This window comes from Rhamphochromis longiceps, linkage group LG7 (genome assembly GCF_057381845.1).
Source record: "Rhamphochromis longiceps isolate RC_006_pf linkage group LG7, R_longiceps_female_GT1.1, whole genome shotgun sequence".
NCBI lineage: Eukaryota > Metazoa > Chordata > Actinopteri > Cichliformes > Cichlidae > Rhamphochromis > Rhamphochromis longiceps.
The window spans coordinates 62337396-62359131 of record NC_140563.1 but is presented as its reverse complement, the minus strand read 5'-3'; the positions used below and the strand labels follow the sequence as shown (position 1 = coordinate 62359131).

Genomic DNA, 21736 nt, shown 5'->3' with positions numbered 1-21736 from the left:
AAACACAACATATTAATGAAACAGTCTACTTACTGAGCACATCTGGCTGTTAGGTCACGAAGTCACCCCTTCTTCTGCAAATGCTGAGAGAGAGGCAAAACCAGACTTTAATCGATACCACTACTTACAGATTAAAATTAATAATACATAACCCTCCCACAGTTACATTAAGATGACTCCCCCCCCCCAACTTTTCACATATATATGTGAACATATGTAGATGAGGTATCATCACCTCATAACTGTAGCTACTTGGGAGCCATCTTGGTAAGGTCTTTTATGATTAGAAACATTTATGGAAGCAAAATAGCCCTAATTGTCACATCTGACCAGTGTATGTTTCCTGCCCTGACTTCTAACCTGTATGTTTAAGAAATGATGTAAAAATCACAGTTTAATAAGTGTCATGAAATCAATATCCTTAGTATCCTTATTTTCCTATTATATTGTTTTATGTACTTTAATAATGAAGGCTTGTAGAGCAAGGCCACTTTTGACTCACAAACTAAGTGCTCAGCCAGACTGAAAAACAGGGAGTTTTAGTGCACAGGCATATTAATAGATAAGACTCAGAAAAGAGAAACTTTGCCATATAAGCAATGTTTGAAATTGTGTGTGACGTGTGTGACGTCTGAAGTACAGAAATAACACCATATAAGACACATGTTGAGCTAAAAATGTTAGAGCTCTTGCAACTGGCGTTTGAGCTGTGCAGGGGTCTCTCTCTTCCGGAAGATGATTGAATAAAAAATGTTTTTTAACAATAGTGTTTTCTCTTATATCATGGGGACAAAAGAATCAGTGTTAATATTGATTAGGTACATTTATGGAAGAAAAATAGCCCTAATTGTCACATCTGACCAGTGTACGTTTTCTGCCCTGACTTCTAACCCGTATGTTTAAGAAATGATGTAAAAAAAAAAATCACCGTTTAATAAGTCACAACGCCAGAGAGTGGTGCCTTGAACCGCCCCTTCTGAGTGGCGGAAAGAACGCTTTTTTCCCGGTCTATGAACGCCGCTTTTCCCAACACTCGCAAAAACAGCGCTCATTGCGCAGCTGCGTATGACGTAAAAAGCGGCGTTGGAAGACCGGGAAAAACGGCGTTTTTTCCTCCACTCAGAAGGGGCGTTCAAGGCGCCAGTCTCTGGCGTAAAATACTGTGTTCTGTTCCGGTCAACGCCGTTTTTTTTACGGCGTTCTGACTTATCAAACGGCGATTTTTACGTCATTTCTTAAACAAACGGGTTAGAAAATTAGAGAATTTTGGCCTAGATTGTTTGCCATACTAATCGCTGCTACTGTGAGTCGTTGGAAGGATAAAAACAAATCCACTGGAAGGAAGCGAGCGGGATGTTTACTTCCCAGCTGCCGAAACTCGACATATGTAATATGTCCTGGGTAGAAGAAATATTCAACGATTTGATTCGGTCGCAACACATCGTTTAATACTCTGACGACATTACGGCTTGTATGACGCTTGCCCAGGGAAGAGAGTGGTGTTGTCGTTTATCAGCTCCATTTGCATGTTGGATGGCTGATCTATTATGCTAAGAACATGTTCAAAAATGTTTTCGGCTCAGGGTTTCTGGTGAGAACATCACATGTGATTCTGACATGGGTCATAACGTTAATCCTCTTCCTACATGATACAGGTGAATCTATCACTTTACATTCATAGGCTTTGCCTCTATAATCGCTCGCACACCCCTGGGAGCTGTGGTGGTGTTAAGTGTGTGAGTGATGTGTTCACAGAGCTGAGGAAGCAGGAGGAGACGGGCCAGCTTGTCCAGCCCGTGCTCTTCGTCCTGCTGGTGCTGCTGTCTGTGCTGCTGTACTTCGCGGTCTCTCTGATGGACCCGGGTTTCATCCTGTCTGATGACACGGACTTGCAGGTGAGCACGAGCCTACTGTACATTACTGTTATCACTCCCACTTTTTACCTTTGTGTTGTGATGGTTTGAAGCAGCTTGAATGTTTACGTTGCTGGTTAAAAAACCTGATTTAAAAAATATATCTTAAAAGATAATCGTGTGCTTGCAGTGCCAAAACAATAATGATAACAATAATTTATTTAAGGCAAACTAACACTCTGCCTTTAATTCAGTTCAGTTTTATTTATATAAGATCACAGCAATAGTCGCCTAAAGTTGCTTAATATTGTAACTTAAATGAGCTGTAGGCCACTGCTGGCACTGTCATCTCTTTAGTGGCCACTTTAGTGTAAGTAGTGCAAAAACAAACCAATCAAGCAAGTATTTCCAAAAATTTAGTGTTTTGTTTGTTTGTTTTAAATTTCAAATATTCTATAACAAGACAAAACTGCCAGTGTTAACACATTTCCCCCCCCTCATGCTTAACTAACCGAAGCCTTTCATTAAACTACCAGAGAAGGAAATTGCTACTCTCTTTCTGGCCAGACACATGGCATCACTTCTGTTATAATTTTGTTCGTATTTAACAAAATAAAAAAGCAGACAAGTGTACACGTTAGTTTTTGACTGCTGGTGAAAATTGTTTTTTTCACAAATAACTCTCACTGAACTAACACAGCCAGTCCCTCAACATGTTTGTACTCTCTCCTCATGATGCCTTCATATTAAATCGTTTTTTGCTTTTTAAAGAACTTATTTTAACATTGCACTCAACAACAAACAAATCCTCCCAACAAAAAGGTAACTTCAATATACGGGCTGCAAGTAGGGGTGACGTGAGCCACAAGTGGCCATGGGCTGCGAGTTTGAAACCACTGCCCTACTCTAATAGCGAGAAAGAAAAGTATGTGAGGGTGGTGCAGCACATGTATGAGGACAGTGGTGAAGGATCTTCTCTAAAGCCTTTCTTGTTTCCAGTTGAAATTAGGGGTGGCTTTAAAAAATCTATTTTCCGATTCAAATCGATGTTAGCTAGAATAACACAATATCGATTCATTAAATCCTGAATCGATTTTTAAATATAAATTTATTTTGCCAGAAACACCAGAATCTCAGGTTAAGGCTCACAAAACAATTTCAACGACCACCAAACAGCTAAAACAGCAAATGAGAGCAGGTAAACAGAATCCGCACAAAGATGTAAACACAAAGAGCAGATCGTTCACCCGATGGCATGTACACAGACACGCTGTCTGGGCTGAATTCTGATTCTGCAGGTTTTGTCATTATCCGATCAAAATTCACTGAACCAGCAGCAAAAGAAGATCAAAACTACAGTTCACATTTAATAAACATCATATTTAATTCCCTCCTACTTTTGCTCTTTTGCTTCCACCACAATAAAATCACACTTCCTGCACAGCTCTCGCTCGCTCTCTTTCTCTGTGTAATTCAAGAACAGTTTCTCTCAAACTCAAATCTCAGTTTTCTGCATTATTCGCTTGCTTATTACGCACCAGTCTACCGTTGTGTGCATTGCTGTCGCCCGCTGTTTTGGTTTTTTTTTGGTTTGTTTGTTGTTTTTCAAAAATGCCTAATTTCTGCTGTTCAACGACAAAGAAATGTAAACTTTTTAAAATTATGCCAAACTGCAAAAGGCTTAGCTGTGTCTCTAATAAAACCTCTGTAACTTTGCTCTGTTTCGCTTCAGCAGCATCAGGTAATGTTCATATGTTAATTCATGGTTTTCTTCTGTTTTTGATCTACTGCAGAGAATTTTTAAGGTGGTGCTATAAAAATTCAGGCCAGGAAAATCTCCTTCATGTTTTTCTGTGTTTTATCCACAGTTACTTTGACACAAAGGCATGTGCTGTGATGCTTACACCTCTGATGAAGTCAGTTTTTATACCTAGATATAAAATATGGATATGTACTGATAAATGATCAGAATTATACTATACCTGACTAAGTCAAAATTGAATTTAATCAAATTGAATCAGGGATAGAATTGAATTGGGACCTCGTGAATCGGAATCAAATCGATTATAGAAATCAGTGATGATATCCAGCCCTTGTTGTAATGGACAGGCTAACAGATGAGGTCAGGCAGGAGTCTCTGTGGACTATGATGTTTGCAGTTGACATTGTGATCTATAGCGAGAGTAGGGAGAGGTAGAGGTATGCTATGGAGAAGAGGAATGAAAGTAGCAAGAACAGAATATGTGTGTGTGAATGAGATAGGTGGAAAGGGTGAACATGCAAGGACCAGAGATAGTGAGTTACTGTCGATGTGCCAGCACAGAGAGTGGTACTCTGCTCTTAGATGAAGTAAAAGGATTTCATGCAAGTCAGAAGTTACTAGCAAAGATGCAATTAAAGGTTCAGCTGTTGTATAACTTGGTTGGGGTCCAGACCATCTAAAGCAACAGACACTGCCCAAGAGAGGTGAAAGAGAGTGCAGGCAGAATGGAGTGGGTGGAGATAAAAGTCAGGAGTGTGAAAGGGATGATTTACAAGATGGTAGTAAGACATGTTATGATGTATGGCTTGGAGACAGTGGCTTTGACTAACAGACAGGGGGCTGAGGTGAACATGTTAAGATTTTCACTTGGAGTGACCAGGAAGGATAAGATTAAAAGTGAGGACACCTCAGTCCATCTGATGTCCCTACCATATAGAAAAAGTGGGAAACAGTGACAGTGTCCACTTTAACATAATTTGTTAGCTGGACAGTTACTCCTTTCTGACCAATTTGTCTTCTTTGTTGTATTAGTTCATGCTGGGAGTGACTGAGGAGCAGCAGGACATGATTCCTCCTGCCACCAAATCCCTGAGACAGCGCCGTTGTGGCCACTGTCTGCTTCAGGTATGCTGCTCAGCTCGTCGGCAGAGGTGGTATACACATGTCACTTAAATAGAAGTAGAGACGCTTCCAATAAAAAATACCCTGGTAAAAGTTAAAGTACTTATTCAACTTTTTTACTCCAGTAAAAGTAAAAAAAGTACAGGCTTTGAAAAGTATAAAAGTAAAAAGTAACTCTTTGTTACTTCAGTTCTAATTAATAATGAATGTAAACAGTTTGCACATCCATAATGTAGAACACAAGCAGAGAAAAACAAAGGAAATTAAAAGAAACTAGCTCTGTTGCCTTCATTGTAGATATGTGGAGATCAGATGGAGCTTTCCTGCTGCTCTTTCTGGCCAATTCAGCAGGATATGAGCATCTTACATGAGGTATTACGGCTGATTTTCAACCCAAAGCAGTACAAAGCTAATTTAAAGGTGGAATTCATTGAGTGAATCTAATAAACATCATCACCTAATTTGCTGCCTGCTGCCCTTGGTGTAACCTGACACTGACCACCGCTCCATCATAGGGCATGGCTGTAAACGTCACTGTGTTGTGAGATAAGCAGTGTAGTCTGCACTCAGCTGCCTACAACTGTCATGGAACATGTGAATAACAAAAAGGCAGTATGCCAGTTTATTATCGTCAGGTCTCTACAATCTTGAGCGCCTGGAGTTGATTGTTCTTGTAATTTAGTGCTATACAATTAAATGGAATAGAACTGTGTTGAATTTTGCACAATGTTTCATAATGTGAAAACCGCGAATTGCTACCTTATCGTGGTGGAGGGTTTTGTGTGTCTCAGGGTTCCCAGGGGCTATGTTGTCCAGGTGCTTTTGCCTCCTGATAGGGTCTCCAATGGCAAATTGGTCCTGGGCGAGGGACCAGACAAAGAGTGATTCAGAAGACCCCTATGAGTGCAAGATCAAGGGAACACTTCACCTTGGGTGGATGATTGACATGGCTCTGCAATGTTGTGTGGAGATCAGGGGTGGTACCTCTGGATTTGCAGACCGGGGTAGTGGTTCCCATCTTTAAGAAAGGGGGAACGGTCTGTTAGTCGAACCTCGGATACAGGAGGAACAATGTGGTTTTCATCCTGGTTGTGGAACACTGGGCCAGCTCCTTATCCTCTCAAGGATTCTTGAGGGTGCATGAGAGTTTGCCCAACCAGAGAAGACATGGAGAAGGCATTCAACCGTGTCCCTTGGGGTGTCCTGTGGGAGGTGCTTCAGGAGTATAAGGGCGCCTGGCCCATTTCTACGGGCCATTCGATCCATAGACAACTGTTGCAAGAGCTTGGTCCACATATCTGGCAATAAGTTGAACTCGTTCACTGTGGGTGATGGACTCCGCCAGGGCTGCCCTTTGTCATTGATTCGGTTTGTTATTTTTATGGACAAAATTTCTATCTGTACTCAAGTGGCAGAAGGCTTTCATTTGGGTGGTCTCAGAATCTCCTCTCCGCTTTTCGCAGATGATGTGATTTTGTTGGTTTCATCAGATGATGACCTCCAGCTCGCACTGGAACGGTTCGCAGCCGAGTGTGAAGCAGTGGGAATAAGAATCTGCACCACCAAATCTGAAGCCATGGTCCTCAGCCGGGAAAGGGTGGAGTGATTTCCTGCCCCGATTTGAGGAGTTTAAGTATTTCATGGTCTTACTCACAAGTAACGGGACAAGGGAGCAGGAGATCGACAGATGGATTGGTGCTGCAGCTGCAGTGATATGGACGCTGTACCAGTCTGCCATGCTGAAGAGAGAGCTGAGTGTAAAAGCAAAGCTCTCTACTTGCTGATCAGTCTACGTCCCTACCGTCACCTATCACGAGGTCACGAGCTCTGGGCAGTGACCGAAAGAACAAGATCACGGATACAAACAGCGGAAATAAGCTTCTTTCCAGAATAATAATAATAATAATAACTTTATTTATAAAGCGCTTTCAAACAAAGTGCTGTACAACTATTTAAAACTAAAAAGATAAAAAAATAAATAAAAGCGATACATAGCAATACAGGTAAAAGACACAATACAAGTTAAAAAAAAGAGATAGGTTTAGGACTTCAGCCATCTGGGAGGGGCTCAGAGTAGAGCCGCTGCTCCTCCACAACGAAAGGAGCCAGTTGACGTGGTTCGGGCATGTCCCACCGGGAGGAGACCCCAGGGCAGACCCATGACTCGCTGGAGAGATTATATCTCTCAACTGGCCTGGGAACGCCTTGGTGTTCCCCCAGACAAGCTGGAGGAGGTGGTCGGGGCCAGGCATGGTCTGGGCTTCTCTGCTTAGGCTGCTGCCCCTGCGACCTGGCCCCAGGTAAGTGGAAAAAGAAGATGGATGGAAAACAGATCACACCAAACAACAGATCATCTATTGATCTGATATCTTTTTTAAAAACAGCTCTAAATTAAATAAGGAGATTACACGTCAGCTATCTAATGCCACTGAGCAATCTTTATCCTAGAAGATAAAATCTCCTGTTGTCTCTCCATCTCTGAGTGAAGTTATCTCACTTTCTTTTCTGTCCTTTGCAAGCACAGCAGGCATGCTGTGTGACAAATGGCACACAAACCGTTTGTGTGTCTGCTCTTATGAGTATATTTGAAAAATTGCACTGGAAATTCCTTGAGGTGACTCTTGTTGTGAATTGGAGCTGTACAAATAACATTGAATTTAAATTATCCACGACTTTAAAAAGTTTTATGCTTCTCTTCCGTAGCACTAGATGCAGAACCACCAGTGTTGTGGAAAAAAAGCTTATTATGACCAGCTTCCAGATATCTGGACCAAAACACACTGTTCTGGATTGTTCCGGCCCACTTTAAGCCTTGAAAACAGTGCTGTAAATGATGCACCGACTAAATGTTTTTGCCCTGTTTATTTGTTCATGTGCAATAAGCACAAGCAATTATTGTTCCCTCCATTTAGGTTCAACTTTGTTTGATATTTCAAGATGCACAGTAACCTGAAATAATAACTCAAATGTCCTCACATGTCTTAAACTTAGAGTAACAACCCCGAGTAGAAAATGGAGATATTTGTGTAAAAATGTAGGGACTAAAAGGGAAAAATAAATACTTAAGTACAGTTGAGATTTGTACGTGTACAACCACAACCCAAGTGACTAGGTCTCTGAAGGAAAAGGCAGTGAATGTGTGAGATATCTTTGTCACTACATTTGTACTGCACTGATTCACTTTTCTGTGAGGGAGCTAATCTCAGTTGTGGAGAGGTGAGCGTGGTACATCTGGCCAGAACAAAATCAGAGAGCCAAAGCCACCAGAGCCGTTTGGAGGCTAAGCAGGTCACCTACTAATCAAAAGGTTGGTTGTTCGATCCCCATCTGCTTGAGTCTGCGGCCTAAAACTCCTTGGGCAAGATATTAATCCCAAGTTGCTCTCCCATCTTCATCCATTGGAGTATAAATGAGTGTGAATGTTAGATAGAAAGCACTTGTATAGAGGCAAGTTGTATAAAGCGCTTTGAATGCTCAGAGTAGAAAAGTGCTATATATAAGAACCAGTAAAATGGTACCAGTCCATTTACCAAATGGTAAATTGGATACTTGTCACGCTTAAATGTTTTAGACATAACCTGAGTAAACACAAAATGCAACTTTTAAATGATAATTGAATATATTAAGGGGGAAAAAATCTACCTGGCACTGTGTGGAAAAAGTGATTATACCTGTCGAGAAAGGTGGGATTCAGCGAGACATTCAAGTAAATGATGTATGTGCACAAGTCAGATAGATGGAGAGAGGATGATAGTTGTCGCTGGTCATCTGGTGATCAGGCGTTAACAACGTGACTGGATGTCACAAAGGGTCGGGCCAGATGTCATCTCAGAAGATGTGACGTCCAGAAAGAGAGGGAGGAGAAAGCTTGACCAGGTATAAAAGTTAGGTGAAAAAGAGATACACGGATCTTCCCTTTGTCCTCTGCAAGATGAGCAGTTCAGAAGATCGAATATAAGATGTTAAAGATTCCAGCAGAGACTCTAGAGGAATCAATATACCTGGATACCAGAGGCAGCTAATGCTGTTACTGCCCCTAACCCTCACCCATCAGGCTCCATCTAAGCTCATTTATCAGAGGTTAGGACTTTTTAAACAGAGAGCCAATCCAGATCTCCTGTATTAGATTGTTGGTTCACCAGGTCCACACCCCCTAAACCTAATAAGTGGTCGTGACACCCTTTGAAGCAAGAACTGTAATCAAACATTTTTGATAGCAAGAGTTCATTTTGTTGCATCGGAACCCTGATCTTGACTGAGGCAATTGATGTGGATGCATTGGGGTACAGTATCTTGCCCAAGATAAACTGGAGAAGCGGGGGATCGATCCATTGAATTTTTGATTAGTAGACAACTTACTCTACCACCGAATCAAATGGCCAGAAATAAAAGGACAGTTAAAATTGTGTTGCTTCTTAACAACGAACGGATGCTGCTTGTGATGGATCCACAACTCTCCAGAGGTCATTTTCTGCTGTTTTTTCCCCCTCCTTGAAGTCTTACTTTTAAAAGGAGTCTGAAGGTCGTTCTGGATGTTGAAGCAGAAGTTTGAATAAGCATATGTCTGCTTGTGACAATAGAGGAAAAGCTGGGGTGGACAGACGTAGCATCTGTATTCCCATACAGGATGGGCAAACTGTACAATGTCACCTCTTTGTTCTCTGCATGTGTTTGTGTGTCAGTGTGTGGCTCTCAGGCTGAAATGAGACACTTGATATCTGGCAGGATCCAGCAGTGGTATAGGATATCAGGAAACACAGGGCTGTGTTACATACCCAGACGACCTTAAAAGTATCAGATAATACTTCAGATGCAGTATGCCGGGACTCCGAGTAAAATGTTTCATCACCAGATAAGAAAAGCCCCACATACTCACACAAACAGGAACTAACAAAAATTGGGCAAAATTCATGACGCACTGACACTTTCTCTAAGGAGGTACCACGGTCCATTGATAATACTGGACTACTGAGTTGAGCTCTGAGTTACAGACAGTCTGCCTGTATTCATTGTATATCAGTCGCCTGATATACTTTTACACATCCAACTACACTCTGTTTCAGCTGCTTTAGCCTATCCATTTCTAAGGCACTTTACAACCCACTTCCCTGTCATCCCCATATTTCATTTTCAGTTTCATATCTGCTGACATGGTTGCCCACTCTGCTCAGTGGTCTTGCTGCTGCTCTCCCTGCCTCCGAGTGGCCTATGAACTGAACGGTGATGCTAAATTGCTCTAAATTAAATGACTAAATGGCTGAACTAACGACACTTTGTGCCCTGTGCTGTTGTAATCTTACCAAATACAGTGCATTTGGAAAGTATTCACACCGCTTTACCTGTTCCACATTTTGTCACATTATAGCCTTCTTCAAAAAATGAATTCAATTCTTTTCACTTCAAAATTCTACTTGCAATACCCCATAATGACAAAGTGAAAAAGCTTGCTTGAAAATCTTGCACATGTATTGAAAAACTAAAAAAAAAACCCACTATGCTATGAATGCACATATTCATAGCATTTATGGATCCTGTTTGCACTGATCATCTGTTAGATCCACCTATGGTAATTCCTCTTTATATAATAATAATAATAATAATAATGGATTTATATAGCGCTTTTCAAGGCACCCAAAGCGCTTTACAATGCCATTATTCCTTCACTCTCACACACTGGTGGAGGCAAGCTACGGTTGTAGCCACAGCTGCCCTGGCAGAAGACTGACAGAAGCGAGGCTGCCATATCGCGCCATCGGCCCCTCTGGCCAACACCAGTAGGGTAAAGTGTCTTGCCCAAGGACACAACGACCAGGACAGAGAGCCCGGGGATCGAACCGGCGACCTTCCGGTTACAGATACGCTTCACAACCCCCTGAGCCACGGTCGCCCCATATATACAAGGTCTTGAGTAATCTTAAACACCTCATAGTACCATGACACCCCATTAGAACACTTTGGTCTCAGACTGCTGGTTTACTTGGGGTTTGTAGGATATTTAAAAGTAGAATAGGATGCAGAGGCTTCAGCTTTCAGGCCCCTCTTCTATGGAACCAGTTTCCAGTTTGGATTCAGGAGACAGACACCATCTGTACATTTAAGAGTAAGCTTAAAACTTTCCTTTTTGCTAAAGCATATAGTTAGGGCTGGACCAGGTGACCCTGAATCCTCCCTCAGTTATAATGCAGTAGGCCTAGGCTGCTGGGGACTTCCCATGATGCACCGAGTGGTTTATACACAACTCTGCATTTAATCATTAATTATTAGTTATTATTAATCGCTTGCTCTTTGAGGCAACTGTTGATGTGATTTGCCTCTATATAAATAAAACTGAAAGAAAGAAAAGGAATTGAATATAAATGGTACAATTATTAAAGATGAGGGTTCTATGGCACGTGAATTTAATAACACTGTATACAGTTAGTAGTGGAATTAACTCAGAATTTCAATTCTTCAGTTGTAACATAATAACTGTGGAATCATCAGATTTATTTTGCGTGCAAGAGGTTAATGAAGCAGAAATCATGGAGATGATTAATGATTTGGACACTTGTTTCATTCAAAAAAAAAAAAATTGTTCTGTGTTTCAAGCAGCAGCCAATGAGATCAAAGCACTGCCAGACGTGTCAGCACTGCGTCCGGCGTTATGACCATCACTGTCCCTGGATTGAGAACTGCGTTGGTGAGAGGAACCACCGCTGGTTTGTGTTTTACCTGGCCTTCCAGCTGCTAGTGCTTCTATGGGGCCTGCGCATTGCCTGGTGAGCAACACCACCCATCTCTACCTCCATGTTACTGTTGCTGCTGTTGCAAAGCTGTCACATCCTATTGCTCTCTCCTCTTCAGGACGGGTTTCACCTACGTACCCATCTGGCACCAGTGGCTGCGTACAAATGGAGTCCTGACGGCCGTGACCATGCTGCTAGCGCTGCTCTCGCTCATCGTACTGTTGCTGCTCGGCTCCCATCTATACCTGGTTTCTCTCAACACAACCACGTGGGAGTTCATGTCGCGCCACCGCATCTCCTACCTCAAACACTGCGGTGCAGATGAGAACCCCTTTGACCGCGGGACATTCCAAAACCTTTGGGGTTTCTTCTGCATCTGGGGCACAGTGGTGTGGGAGCATGTGTACTTCAAGGAGGGCAGCGATCAGGTTTAGGTACATTTCAGTGATGAACAGCCTCTCTGGATCTGGGATTACACACCAAATAGGAGGATAAACTGTGCTTGTGACCGGTTCCCTTTATATAGGCATTTGTGTTGTTGTGCCATAACTGTGGAGCATTTCCCTCCTTCTCATCCTCTCAGTCGTTCTTTATTGCAATTGATTGCCTGCATTTCCTGTTTTTTTTTTACCTCAATGCAGTCGTAGTGAAATATGTGGGAGCTTTCAAATAGTCAGTTTTGGTTAGGAAGTTTTCTAATGAGTAAAGTGATACAGGTGCATGACAGCTATAATAAAAGCATTTCAAATTCTGGTCTAAAGACCTTATGTTAAGGTCTACAGCAAGAGAAATAAGAGCTATAATAATTGACTTAATTAAGTATAATGCACACTTCACCTTTGGAATGTTTGTTGTTTATCATGGAATTAATTTTTACTTAAGGTCAGCTAGAATACATGATGGATGGAGGAAATTTTACTTCAGTCATGGAAATCAAGGACTTAAATGAAATAAATCATTTTCCTGCTCATGTGTCTTACGGGCTATGGGGCAGGGCAAATTAGCATGATGCCCTAATGATCATGATCTAATAATAGTGCACTAATTTAATGAAATTTAAAGATGCAGCCAATTCATTTCAATAATAATCAATATGCTGCCAAGAGCAGAACAAATGAGCAGCTCAAAAACAGCAGAACCGGTGAGAAACCCAACGAGGATTGTGCGAACCAACGCAGGTCTTAGAAATAGAAAATGGAGAATGTGAGGTTCAAAGGTCTGAGACACAGCTGGAGCTCAGGATTTAGCCAGCATTTTTCAAACAGCTGTATGACCTGTAAGATGTGTAGAAGGTAAACAAAAGCATCAGATCTTGAGCCTCGCACACGTTCGTGAAAATACAGCTACTATGCCTACATGCTTATGAGCATTGCTCATTGTTGGTCTGTGCAGACTCCAGAGGAAGGACAGTTCAGCCAAGTTTCAGTATTATTGAGCAGAACACTCAGGGACAGGACTATTGCTATTTTTTTATGACCTTCATGAAACATCACAGTAAGAACACGCTAATAAGGTGGGCATTTTGCCGTCCATTGTCTCGATGCTGTAATTTCAACACAGTAGACATCGAGTTGGTTAGAATCTCAGCACACAGGCTTCTTTTCCCAACTTAAACATTTTGACCTCGATGGAGAACATCACCAGGTCGGGAACAGGAAATAGGAGTCATTTTTAGGACAATTTGAACATAGTGTGTGTTTCCAGAATGAGGCTGCTCCTCTTAATAACTGGTAACCAGCACTGCGGCCTTCCTCCTTATTGTTTACACATCAAGTTCATAATTTCCTTCAAAACAAGCAACTCTCTACATTGTCTTCAGGCATTTTACACACCTGAGTGAATCCGGTTAAGCTAGGACTTTACTCACCCAAATACCCTCAGTCCTGCCTCTTCCACAAAATCATTTAAGTAACAAGTGATGTTTGTTGACAATAACCTGACTGTTCACCCTCAATTCACATCAATCATTACATTCAAAATTTGAGTAACAATTACTTTAGTGTAGTGGGTTCCATTCTCTTGTTGTCTCGTATGATGAATGCTGTGCCTGTTTTACAGGATTCACCTTCTCCAGCAGCTTTTGTCACTAAAGTAGGTTAGTCCAAGTGAGTGTGTTTGAAATATGAACTGTATTGTTCCTGGCAATTATTCCATACATGTACACGATATTTAGACCTGTTACAGTGTCTCAAGTTGTTTAAAATTGTACATATTTTTTAAACTATTTTGGAGCAGAAAATGTCTTTAGATTTTTGTAAAACTATTTTAACAGGGACTTGAATGATAAAAGGTTTGAGTGCAATATGTTTCCATTTAAGGTTTTCCTTGTGCAATAGTAACCTTGTAAGACAGCAATAAATGTTTGTGTTTGATCCAGTGCAAAATGCTGAGTCCTTCTGCTTGGACAGTAAGATCTCTGCTTTTTTTTTTTTTTTTTTTACAAATTAACATTTACAGTCTGTGGTGTAGTTTTCAATTATATACAATATTGTCATGCAGTGTTTTTTTAAATACTGTAAATACTGGAAGTACTATAAAACTCAATAAATGTTTCATGAGGAGCTTTCTGGTTAAAGTCCAGCATTTATACATTTATTCATGTTTACCTTCACATAATTTACACTTTACATATAGGCTGGTTTTGTCTAAATGGGCACATTTGTTATTTAAAATTTCTAGACATTAACAGGTCAATATCAGCAGAAGTGAGAATTTTGGCCATTTTAAGCATTTAACAAAGAGAGAATAACAAAACAATCAATAGAAAAGTACATTCAGTGCGTTTTACCTTCAGTGAGACTTCACATATTTACAGGTTAGACAGTGTTACTCTTCAGAAACATTGCAGTGTAAATATTCTGTAAATAGCCTAACGAAAAATGACAAAAAAGTACAAAAATGATTTTGGCAAAGTGTTAAAAGTAACTCCTGCACAATGAAATCAGACCCAGCTAAGCAGATCTTGCCAGGGAAGAAATATCTGAAGGATATCTATAGTTTTTCCATCTTCTGCTCTTCTGTTGAGCCAGAAGAGCAGTGTTGAATAAGACAGAGCTTGAATCGCCGTGGTCAGCTAATGAAAGAGAAATCAAAGTCTGCAAAGATTTCCTGTTGCTCAGCAGTGAGGATGCAGGGTGTCCGCGGGAGTGTAAGGACCGGTTTGAGACGAGTGAATTCTTCATCAAAGTTACTGACATCCTGTGGAGCTCTAATGGCTGGCAGGAAGGGAGGCTTCACCTTCTTGGCCAGAAGAGCATCCCAGTCCATTTCCTGGTAAGATAAAATAGGAGTTAAATTGTCTTTTTCAAGAAAGATGCGGCCACGACAGCAGCAGAAATTGCAGGAAATTACAGTTCTATAAAGGCCTGCATCGAGTATAATGTAGAAGATAGTAGGTATAATAACCGGGCGTCATAAAGATACTCTATTTAACATATAATTCCTTTGGAAAATTTGTTGTCTACAGGCCATTTACCAGTATAAGCAAATATATTAGGCATTTATAAACCATACAGAAACATCACCAATCACTTTTTGGCAGACAATTACTTTGGGACACAACATCAGACCCTTCTGTATCTCCACTAAAGTGATGGCAATTAATGCCCAAAATATTCTGACATTTATGTTTGGTCGATGATTTCTTTGTTGTAAAAATGTTAAACCGTTGGAATGCCGGTTTATATCCCTTTAAATTGTGTGTGGGTTGCACTCGTGAAAAAAATCAAATCAAATGAAAGAATCAAACTAAATCAATAAATTGTTAAATTGCCAAATATTTCCTGTTTCTTCAGACTTCAATCATCCAATCCAACAAACGACACCAAAGGGTCAATAGCAGAATAAGCTGTTTGGCATTGGCAGAGAAGATTTGGTAGGTTTTCCATGGGTGCAACCCACATACTGTACTGAACTCTACTGCTCAAGCCACAAATGATCTAAGGAGCTTGGAAAGAAAAGCAACCGGACTTCTTTCAGCTTCTTAAAGACAAAAGTTAAAGAAGTCCGGTCGCTTTTCTTCCCAAGTTCCTTAGATTACCATGACTTGGATGACTGAGAACCTTCACAAATATAAATACATTTCCTTACACATAAATAGACTTTCCAATGGAAGAAGAATTGTTACAAAAAAGAAATAATCAACCAAACAAATTTCTTTACTTTTTCTGCCTTGTTTATCTCATATAGAGTGTTTATTTTTACGTGCACCTAGGATTTCTGGCCAACAAGGCACAACTGCTGATATTTTTAAAAAGGGATTTTTATGTCACATGATCTCCTCAAGCTGTTACATGTACTTTGAGATGGCTGCGATTAAAAGTACACAAACGTAACCCTTGTATGGTATTTTAATTTGGAATCCACCTTTTTTTTTTTTTAACTACCTTGACCTGGATGAAAGAGAACCCACACAGACACAGACTAATTTCTCAACTTCTCATGATAATCACAACCTGAAACTGGTTCCAGTAGATGGCCATACCTGCCTGACCCTGGTTCTGCCAAGGTTTCTTCCTGTTAAAAAGGGACTTTTTCCTTCCCACTGTCACCAAACGCTTGCTCAAAGGGGATCACGTGATTGAAATAATCCAGAGGAAAATGCCAACAGAGTCTTTACCTTACAATATAAAGCACCTTACGGTGAATTTTGCTGGGATTTGTCATATAAATAAAACTGAATTGAATTGAATGTTGAACTCCTTTGCCTCAATTCAAATCAACTGTATTTATATATATAGCACCAAATCACAACAAGCATTGCTTCAAGGAGCTCTGTATTACAAGGTCAAGACCACACAACAATGCTCAGGTCACTCTCTACAAAGCCAACACTGTTGTTTCTTGCTCACTGGTTAAATAATCAAACTTGTGCTCTTCATCATTCCTGTCGAAACTAATAATATTTAAATTAATAATGATTGTGGATGACAGTGGGTTTGGTTGTGCACTGTGAATATTTTGAAAAATCAAATTTAAATAATCTGAAAAATTGTAATAACAATTATCCCAGGTTATTATTTGATACTGTTAATAGCACTGTTTCTCCTCCACCCTGTTCTAATGAGGATGATTCTCAGTGCCCTGAATCATTTATGTCTTTTTCTCTAATTACACTTAATGACTCAATGATTACCTTCTTTACATCCTATTTGAGACGTCCACCACCATTAGCACATCTTTGTTTTCAGTTCACTGAGGCAAGGCAGTGTTCCCTCCTATACAAAACAGCCTGAAATAACTGCTTTACTGAAGAAACTTAATCCATTGGTAGCTGTTACCAAATTATGAAGAAACACTTGAAGAACATCAATTCAGATCTTTTAGCATTTCCTCCAAATGGCAGATTTTTAAACTCAAAAGTAGGACTCCGTTTTTGAAGCTCTGTTATGATCTTTTGATGGCTTCTGATACAGGGACTTGTTTTACACTCTTCCTATTTGACCTCAGTGCAACCTTTGATACTGTTGACCATAAAGTTTTACTTAATAAATTTAAGGTTCTGGCTGGCATCTCTAGCTCTACATTCGATTGGTTTCCCTTCTACTTATCTACAAGGACTTTCTCTGTTAGGACGAAGAAGCTATCCTTGAACATAACATTGTGGGGTTTCCACAATGAGTCGTCTTTTAGTCGACATTTTGTTCATGTCTCTGATGATGGCATTCAGCTATATATGCCTTTTAAGGCTCAAAGCTGGATAGGTGGTCCTCCCTAGTCCACTGTTTAATCCAGATTAGGAACCGACTCACTATCTGTTACCTTGTTCTAAACGGCAACAAGAGCGACACTGTGGTTATAGCTCCTCCTGAAGTATGTCCTAAAATCAGTCAGGCTTTTGCTTCTTTCTGTTCAAATGCAAATTCCAGAAAGGTGATCTCTGGAGAATATGTAAAATCTATTTTACATTTCTGTTTCTTTCATTTAAGAAGCATTTCTAAATTGTGACGTACGGTCACCTTGGCTGAACTCGACAAAATCATTCATTTGTGCGATTGCATGATTACTAAAATGCCTAGATACTCTCTTCCATGACTCCAAACAAACTCACATTTCTCCTCTTTTATATTCTTTATACAGACTCTCACTAGATTCTAGGATTATTTTTCAGTTTCTTATACGACAGAACAGTAAACAGCCAGGCCGTAGGCCATTTATCCCAGCTGCTTAAACACACTGCTGCTCACAGTCTTCAGCCACAGACTCAGAATCTGTTAGATGTTCCTTATAGAAATTTAAAGACTAGGGGACACAGAGTCTTTGAAATAATTTCCACTAATGTGGTTAGCTGACTCTGGACTTCTGCTTAAAAAGCAGTTAAAACCTTTTTCTTTAACCTGACAAGTCTTTGTTGAGACTACGGTCTTAACCTGATTTTGTATTGGAACTGCGGTATTTAATTTTCTCATATTTTTTGTTCCGTTTACTTGTGCAGCTCTTTGTGATTCCTTACTTTTCAGATGTTTTTACTCAGCACCTGCCCTTCCACTATTTCATCTCATACTCGTACCGGGTACTTCAGTGACTTCAGTTGAAGCAGCTACAATAACTGGACACTGACCTCATAAAATTTGTGCCTTTTGATCTCCAAGGCATCCTCTTCTCCTGCTCCCAGTCTCAACTCAGGATTTTTCTGCAGCAGCTGAAACACAGGCGGGAGAAAGAAGGTGATGTAGTAGCCTAGGTCAACAGCATTTAGAATATTCAGATCATATAAATAGAATTCAAATGTGCTGATAAGCTCAACAGACAGTTTAGATTTTGAGCACTACTTCATTATTAAAAGTGTGAATAAAACTGAAGAGGTCATAAAATGTTCCTCATCTGGAGAATTCAGTTTCCTTAGTCTGGGAGCCAACCTTCTGAATGAGGGATGCAGAGTTAGGAGAAAGGAGGCGGGGGTAGCGCACATCATCATTGACAATGCTATCAAACACTTCTTCCTCATCGTCGCCGGGGAAAGGAGACTGAAAGAAAGAACAGAGCTGTAGTAACTTCATATTGTTCTTGACATTATTTAAGGATATAATTCAGGCATATGCTCCAATGCCTTGTGCCAAACAGCTACCTGAACTCTACTCACACAGAAGTGTTTTTACATCTTCACTGGGTACGCCTCTTGACTCCTCTGAGCCAAGCATTCCTTTAACCTTAACTATTAATTCGTGTGAATGCTGATTAGGCATTCGGACTGGCAGTAGTAAAACCATTACTTAAAGAGCCATCACTTGACCTGAGTGTCTTTCCTTTTATCTCAAAAATTCCTGAAGGAGTGGTGGTAAACAGCTAACTTATCATCTGCAAAGGAAAGGTTTTTTTGAAGAGTTTCAGAGCCCATCACAGCACAGAAAGAGCTTTAGTGAAGGTTACAAATGATCTTCTTATGGCCTCTGACAGTGGACTCATCTCTGTGCTTGTCCTGCTAGACCTCAGTGCAGCGTTCGATACTGTTGACCATAATATCCTATTAGAGCGATTAGAGCATGCTGTATTACAGATACTGCGCTGCAGTGGTTTGCATCATATCTAATAGATTCCAGTTTGTTCATGTAAATGGAGAGTCCTCTTTCCACACTGAGGTTATTTATGGAGTTCCATGGGGTTCTTTGATAGTAACACTGTGAGAAATCTTGGAGTCGTTTTTTGACCAGGACATGTCCTTCAATGCACATATTAAACAAATATGTAGGACTGCTTTATTCCATTTGCACAAAATCTCTAAAATTAGAAATATCCTGTCTCAGACTGACACTGAAAAACCAGTTCATGCATTTATTATTTGTAGGCTGGACTACTGTAATTCACTATCATCAGGAGGTCCTTCAGTTAATCCAAAATGCTGCAGCAAGAGTACTGACAGGGACTAGAAAGAGAGCATATTTCTGCTACATTGGCTTCTCTTCATTGGCTTCCTGTTAAATTCAGAATCTAATTCAAAATCCTTCCCCTCACATACAAGGTCTTGTATAATCAGGCCCCATCTTATCTTAATGACCCCAACAGGGCACTTCGACCTCAGACTGCTGGCTTACTTGTAGTTCCTAGGATACTTAAAAGTAGTATGGGAGGTAGAGCCTTCAGCGTTCAGGTGACAGACAACCTCTCTACTTTTAAGATTAGGCTTAAGACTTTCCTTTTTGACAAAGGTTACAGTTAGGGCTGGATCAGGTGACCCTGAATCCACCCTTAGTAATGCTCCTTTTTTCATCCCTTTTCACTTACCGTGTATTTATACACCACACTGCATCTAATAGTTGGGTATTATTTATCTCTGACTCTTCTCCATGGCATGTCTTTTGTCCTGTCTTCCTCCCCTTAACCCAACCAGTTGCAGCACATTGCTGGCCCTCCCTAAGCCTGGTTCTGCAGAGGGTTTCTTTCTGTTAAAGGGACTTTTTCCTTCCCACTGTCACCAAAGTGGCTGCTCATTGGGGGGTCACCTGATTGTTGGGATTTGGTTAAGCCTTCGTAACACTTTGAATTCACGTTGATTTTTTTTTTCATGCGAATATCCAATATGGTGGTGTAGAGAGGCAAGACTATCAATAGTACCCTTGTCCAACAAAGTACAGACCTAACTGTAATTATATAAACATTTGTATATACAAATGGTTGTTAGTTGTCCATAAACAGTCCAGCATTCACTTCTTTTCAGATTTTTTTTTCTTTTACTTAGCACCAAATCACAAGAGTTGCCTCAAGGCGCTTTATATTGTAAGATCAAGACCCTACAATAATAATTCATGTTTGGTCTAAATAGACTGGTTCTTATATAGCACCTTTTTCCCTACTTTAATGTCCTCATTCATCCATTTATATAAGAACTTTCTCTTCGCCAAAATGCTTTCTATCAACACACACTCATGTTCCCAGCTGGGATCATCCCACCAACCTTCCAATTAGTAGATGACCTGGTTTACCTCCAGACCTAAAGCCAAAGTCATATTTAGACTTTGGCTTTAGGATAAAGTCTAAACATGACTTTATCCTATCTCTGAAACATGGTTTTAATATAGGAATTTTGGTTTGTCTGAGCTGGGATGATTTTTCAACATTAATAGAGCATTGAATTTAGCAATTTGGCAGCAAAGTCTAACAGGAAAAGCTAATTGAACTAACAAAGCATTTCATGTGAGGAAATGTGAGGTAACATCAGTGTTTAAGCTCTTCTGTATGGAGGAATGAGTAAAGATTACTCTAAAGTAATGCAGTGATCAATAATGAATGGAAATGTGTAGGAAGGTCTACACCAGACACTGAAGGTGAAGGTGGACATTGCCCCAAAAAATTCAAACCTTTTTCTTCCTGCAACCTTATGACACGGTGCATCTTTATATACAGTCTATGGTTTACACTGACCTCCCCCACCAGCATCTCATAGACGAGGACCCCCAGCCCCCACCAGTCCACACTGCGGGTGTAATTGCTGTCTGTCAGCACCTCTGGAGCCAGGAACTCTGGTGTGCCACAAAAGGTTGATGTGCGATCCCCGTGGCCCATTTCTATGCACAGTAAAGTGTCACAGAGTGACGACAGGGATTGATTACATACTTGTTTAGTTGGTACTGTTCATGCATATAAGTGTGAGTGATTAATTACAAACTATCCATGTACATTCATAGCCTTTGACACAAACACTATAGAGTTCTGAAATCTGGCAAAACACAAAATCTAAAGCTTTGACTTTCTGCACTGAAGATACAGAGACCACACAGTTTGATTTTTCAACAAAAAAATAAAACTGAAATCTATTTACCTTCTTTGCACAAGCCAAAATCTGCTATCCTTACAAAGCCATCTGCGTCCATCAACAGATTGTCCAGCTTCAGGTCTCTGAATGACACAAACAGAAAAAATGATGCCTCATGCTCCTGACATGCAGCTCATAGTTACGAGGACATAGTAATAAATTGCCTTGAAAGGACTCACCTGTAAACTATTTTGTTTTTGTGGAGAAACTCTAGACCCAAAAGCACACACGAGGAGAAAAACCTAAAAATCAGAGAAGTGGTAGAAATAACAGCACTATCCTGGATTGTAGCGGCAGGTTTTACAGAAAAAACATGAGCTCACCGAGCCTGACTCTCATTGAAGATGCTGTTGTGAATGTGCGTCATGAGGTCTCCTCCGGGCGAGTAGGCCATCACAAAGCACACGTGGTCTGCAGTCTGGAAACAGCCGTACAGGTTCACCAAGAATGGATGACGAGAGGAGTTGATCACTTCAAAGATCCTCTTTTCACACATGAGGCTGAACATGACCACACAGATACAGTG

The 21736-nt window shown here is 40.5% G+C and overlaps 2 protein-coding genes across 3 annotated transcripts in view; one reads left to right on the top strand and one right to left on the bottom strand.

The window, feature by feature from the left end:
- The first annotated feature begins 1120 nt into the window (after window positions 1-1120).
- zdhhc12b (zDHHC palmitoyltransferase 12b) lies at window positions 1121-14017 on the top strand. 2 transcript variants are annotated; one of them, XM_085414732.1, is made up of 5 exons: window positions 1121-1655; window positions 1756-1895; window positions 4648-4740; window positions 11329-11495; window positions 11581-14017. In XM_085414732.1, exons 1-5 carry the CDS (start codon window positions 1559-1561, stop codon window positions 11894-11896), a joined length of 813 nt encoding a protein of 270 aa, XP_085270858.1. In that variant the 5' UTR covers window positions 1121-1558; the 3' UTR covers window positions 11897-14017. The 2 variants fall into 2 exon arrangements, with proteins under 2 accessions (XP_085270858.1, XP_085270856.1); XM_085414730.1 differs by having other exon boundaries at window positions 11326-11495.
- Window positions 14018-14033: 16 nt separating this feature from the next.
- The window catches only part of pkn3 (protein kinase N3), a 32189-nt gene continuing 24486 nt past the window's right edge, over window positions 14034-21736 (bottom strand). The window contains exons 16-22 of the mRNA XM_085414729.1: window positions 21534-21710; window positions 21390-21452; window positions 21217-21293; window positions 20820-20962; window positions 18320-18427; window positions 18022-18102; window positions 14034-14732 (exon numbers count right to left, since the gene is read on the bottom strand). Of these exons, the coding sequence (XP_085270855.1) occupies window positions 14532-14732; window positions 18022-18102; window positions 18320-18427; window positions 20820-20962; window positions 21217-21293; window positions 21390-21452; window positions 21534-21710 (850 nt within the window). The 3' untranslated portion in view covers window positions 14034-14531. The remainder of the gene's footprint in view (window positions 14733-18021; window positions 18103-18319; window positions 18428-20819; window positions 20963-21216; window positions 21294-21389; window positions 21453-21533; window positions 21711-21736) is intronic.